Consider the following 4,921-nt stretch of genomic DNA (forward strand, 5'->3'; position numbering starts at 1 on the left):
CAGGGTCACGAGTCAACAAGCTTAACCTCCGAAACCGTACAGAGTACGGCCTTGGCGTTTCAAGGCATACACCACGTCCATAGCGGTAACGGTTTTCCTCTTGGCATGCTCAGTATAAGTGACTGCGTCACGAATCACGTTCTCCAAAAACACTTTGAGCACACCACGAGTCTCCTCATAGATCAGCCCAGAGATACGCTTTACACCTCCTCTGCGAGCCAAACGGCGGATAGCAGGCTTGGTGATACCCTGGATGTTATCCCGAAGCACCTTCCTGTGCCTCTTTGCGCCACCTTTCCCGAGTCCCTTACCTCCTTTGCCACGGCCAGACATAATCACGCTTACTTCGCGAGTTTCACAGCACAATACTCGCTGACGGCCAGCCCGCTTTCTTTTATACGTACTTGACGGACCTGATAGGGAACCGCACCATGATGCCTCAAGGGGGCGTTGCTATGTGAATATATGCTTCACGTTGGTTGGCTGGAGAAGCTTCCAAGCGTGCCTCAGACACCGATTGGCTATTTAGGAATATCAAAGGAAACCGGATATGAACAATTCAAACCAACCTCCTTTGCGCCACTCCCTACACCAAGCCCGCATCTGCTTTCAAAGATGCCTAGCCTTTATTAATCAAACCTCTCTACTGCATCAAGTACCTTAAGCTTCTGCCTCCCTCACCTCCACGTGATCGCTTTCGACGATCCCTCATTTACCACTAGGTGGCAGCATATCGCTGTAACTAAACGCCGAACGGCGGCCAAGATAAAGGCGGGCTTTTAGCTGTCGCCGTATCGCTGTTAACGGTCAGCCAGTACACAGTTTCACTAGGTAGGAGGCTGAACAAAAGAGAGGAGAAGAAATAAATAAAAAAAGAACCGCAGCTAACGAATAAATGACCGATTCGAGCATTTAATTTAAATAAATTTAAAAAAGATAACGCTCCACACCGAAGTCTCTTGATCAAAGGCTGGCTTTTTCAAACCATCGTCCTAGCCTATGAAAAAGAGGGGCGTGATTAAGCGTATCCAATCACATTTACCGCTACTCTATAAAGGGGTTGAGTTGGCCACAGAATCGTTACAGTTAGGTTGTATCCGTCGGTGAATCGTCTCCGCACGCATTAGTATGGCTCGCACTAAGCAGACAGCCCGTAAATCCACCGGAGGAAAGGCTCCTCGGAAGCAACTGGCAACCAAAGCTGCGAGGAAAAGCGCTCCAGCTACCGGGGGCGTGAAGAAGCCACATCGCTACCGCCCGGGCACCGTAGCTCTTAGGGAAATCCGTCGTTACCAGAAGTCTACGGAGTTGCTTATCCGAAAGCTGCCTTTCCAGCGGCTGGTCCGTGAGATTGCTCAAGACTTCAAAACCGATCTACGTTTCCAGAGTTCTGCTGTCATGGCTCTCCAGGAAGCCAGCGAGGCATACCTGGTGGGGCTTTTCGAAGACACCAACTTGTGCGCTATTCACGCTAAGCGGGTTACTATCATGCCAAAAGACATTCAGCTGGCTCGCAGGATCAGAGGTGAACGTGCCTAAGTAAACGCAGTGTGGGCGAACGCGATCTCCCCACAGCCCCCACAAAGGCTCTTTTAAGAGCCACCACATTGTCACTCAAACGAGCTTATGTTTCCCTTCGCATGCACGAAATTAACCCTGTTCGCGCCCAAGCTTGAAACATCTCACACAATTATCCCACTACCGAACGAGCCGTTGAGCGGCCGAGTCCACGGCTGGGCATAACGAGTAACGGCAAAGCACAACCTTTAAGCCCGCCCCTTATCTCTATTCTGTTACGGACAGAGCTCCGAGCGAGACCGCTGGCCGAATATGTCAATCCACGCTTAACACACAAGTATGGGGCTAGACTTTCAGCGGGAGGCCCACATAGCCGCGGCCGGGTGATTAAACGCTTTTTTTTTTTTCATTTTCGGAGGATATGATGGTTCTGAAAAGAACCTTTTGTAAAGAATTAAGTGGGAAAGCACACACCAGAAGCGCTCCAAAACCCATGCCCCCCTCCTCATTTTTTCGGGGCTGCCTTTTTAGCCTTGGGCTTTGCGGGGCTTTTGACTGCCTTGGGCTTTGCGACCTTCTTAGCTGGGCTTTTGCCAGCTTTCTTCGCCTTAACAACCTTAGGCTTCTTGGGACTCTTGGCAGCGGCCGACGGTTTCTTGATCTTTTTCGGGCTTTTCTTCACTCCTGCAGGGGCTTTCTTGGGCGACTTCTTAGGGGCTACTTTTTTAGGCTTTACGGGAGTTTCCTTCTTCTTTGATGTCTTCTCTCTGCTCTCCGGCTGCTTCTTGTTCAGCTTGAAAGAGCCAGAGGCACCGCTGCCTTTCAGCTGGATCAGGGTCTCTTTAGACACCAGACCCTTGAGAGCGAGCTTCAGGCGGCTGTTATTCTTTTCTACGTCGTAGCCGCCAGCAGCGAGTGCTTTTTTAAGAGCTGCGAGAGACACTCCGCTGCGCTCCTTGGACGCAGAGACCGCTTTCACAATCAGTTCGGAGACACTGGGACCGGACTTCACAGGACGGCTTTTTGCAGCTGCCGGCTTCTTCGGCTGTTTCTTCTTGGCAGAGGTTTCTGCCGGCGGAGGCGCCGGGGAAGGAGCTGTCTCGGCCATCTGAATGCTTGGATCGCGCCACGGAAGACTTGCAATCGCACGTAAACACGGGGTTAAACCGCCAGAAGTTTGGCTTTTATAGATGAGCTGCCGCACATTCATTGGTTCATGAGCGATAGCCTGCGAGTCTATGATTGGACGCCGTTTCTGAAACCTCCCCATGCTGCAGGGGCATCGCTGGATTTGCATTCAGGGGAAGGGGGGAGGGGTTGAAAGGTAAATATACCGTTTGCGCGTAAACGTCTCATCACACTTCTAATTCAAAGCAGTTGAATTTCCTACACCAAGCAGCCCCCACCCCCCGAAAAAAATCAAAAACTGCCAGGGAACAGCACCCAAGAGGTGTGAAATAATAAATAAATAAAATAATGAATACAGATAATTAATAAAATAAATTATTTAATATCACTTATTAAAGATTAATTTACCCTTAAACTTAATCTATAAATTTATATAACCCAATCATTATTATTAATTATTATATTAAGAATAGCCTAATATTTATACATTAAAGAATAACATTAAAAATTATGAATATTTTTAAATCATAATAATCAATTAAATAATTTAAAATAAATTGTATTTCTACTGCTAGTGTCTGGCTGCCTGCCGGTCTTAGGACTCGTAGTTGACAGGAGTTTACTTAGGGGTTATTTATTATTAACGTATTATATTATTTATTTATTATTCAAAATAATAAAAGTAATTATTAAGATTAGGTTTTGTCTTATCAGGACGTTTTATGTGCGAGAGTGTGTTTGTGTGTATTAGCGCGTGAGCATACGTCAGTGAGGAAAGGGTTATGCGTGAGAATGTGTTTGTGTGCATGCACCACTGTGTATTAATGATGTATATACTATTTCTTTAATGTGAGTGCGTGTGTATAGAACTAGAAAGGGACAATAACAGGAAGATCCTTGTGAATTGTTTGTGTGTGTGTGTGTGTGTTTGTGTGGTTTTTTGGGTTGGTTGATTGAATCATAAGGGGAAAAAAGAAAGAATAGGAAAGAGCAAGGAAAAAGAATCAAAAGGAAAAAGAGAATCATAAAGAATAGATAAGAACATGCAAATCTGAAACAAAAAGAACCATAAGGCAAAAAGAAGAAAGATTAGGAAAAAGCAAGATTTGTAAAGAAGTAGGAAATGAAAAAGTAGATGCATATGTGTCACGGATCTGGCTAGTCCGATCGATTACCTCCGCTGACTTGTGCTCCCTTAGCCTGGGACAACACACTCTTTCCGTGCCGGGGACGTCACATCTCCCTCCCCAAGCATGTTAGTCCCGGTAGTGGTTGGGCTGTCTCGGTACTGAGGAAGCATCCCACTGCTACCACCAATGTGACGGGACCGACCTGTACCCAGGCTGGGTACGCCCGACGAACGTTGCTTCCTCCGCCCCACGGCCACCGGGACACCAGTGATTAACCCCTTCAGCACCAGACAGAACCAGCGTTGCAGAGAGAAGGGGCCTTACCACTGTGGCTAGCCGAAGCTAAACTACACAGTGGGGCTATTGTCCTGAAAAGCACAATACGTGATCATAGCAGAGGACACAGCTTTTCAGGAACCTCGGCGGTGCTGTAGTATACGGAAGTATAGCAATACAGCGCTCTACCGCCCTGATAAGGGCAGCGCCAAGGCTTACCTCAATAACAAGACAGGAATCGTAGTGAGGTAAAACAGGTAATCTTTATTTGGGAAACACACAGGCTTATATACAGTCCAACACAGGAAAAAGGCCATAAACCATGTCCACATAACCCCACCCTGCCCAGACAGTCCGGCGCCACACGTAGGCCACCGAGCCCCACAATGTCCATACAGCTTTCAGCCGTCATTTTTGGGGTGATCCCGAGGGAGTGGCGACGATCTCGGGGGTGCCCGGGCGGCGCTCAGGGTCCAGGAATATCCGGTCCAAAAAGCGGCATGACCGGTCACAGTGGGAGGAGGCTCACATGCCTCTACCTAGCGTATTAGGTGGGATCCTCCCCTTGGCCTAACAGACCATCGGCGTTGCCATGCGTACTCCCCTTTTTGTCCTGTATGGCAAACTCATATTGCTGGAGAACTAGGCTCCTTCGGAGAAGTTTCCTATTTGTCCCAGCCACCCTGTGTAACCAGTGTAGGGGGTTGCGATCAGTAATCACAGTAAATTGGTGCCCATGTAGGTACGGTTGTAGTTTTTGCAAGGCCCAAACGATAACAAGACACTCCTTTTCTACAGTGGCATAGGCCAGTTCCCTGAGTATTTCTAACGTGGGATCTGTCTGCTGGGTCTGCTGGAATTCGGGGCTC

The 4,921-nt window shown here is 48.0% G+C and overlaps 2 protein-coding genes across 2 annotated transcripts; one reads left to right on the forward strand and one right to left on the reverse strand.

Annotated features, from left to right (window-relative positions):
- Positions 1-1,128: 1,128 nt before the first annotated feature.
- On the forward strand, positions 1,129-1,539 carry LOC149279745 (histone H3). The gene has a single exon (XM_089500984.1). It carries the CDS (start codon positions 1,129-1,131, stop codon positions 1,537-1,539), a length of 411 nt encoding a protein of 136 aa, XP_089357110.1.
- Positions 1,540-2,023: 484 nt separating this feature from the next.
- Positions 2,024-2,626, reverse strand: LOC149279746 (histone H1.01-like). Its single transcript, XM_089500969.1, has one exon. The coding sequence runs from the start codon at positions 2,624-2,626 to the stop codon at positions 2,024-2,026; it is 603 nt and encodes a 200-aa protein (XP_089357095.1).
- Between the last annotated feature and the right edge of the window lie 2,295 nt (positions 2,627-4,921).

Source organism: Sceloporus occidentalis, unplaced genomic scaffold, assembly GCF_023333645.1.
Source record: "Sceloporus occidentalis isolate IW3139 unplaced genomic scaffold, rSceOcc1.0.p SCAF_161, whole genome shotgun sequence".
NCBI lineage: Eukaryota > Metazoa > Chordata > Lepidosauria > Squamata > Phrynosomatidae > Sceloporus > Sceloporus occidentalis.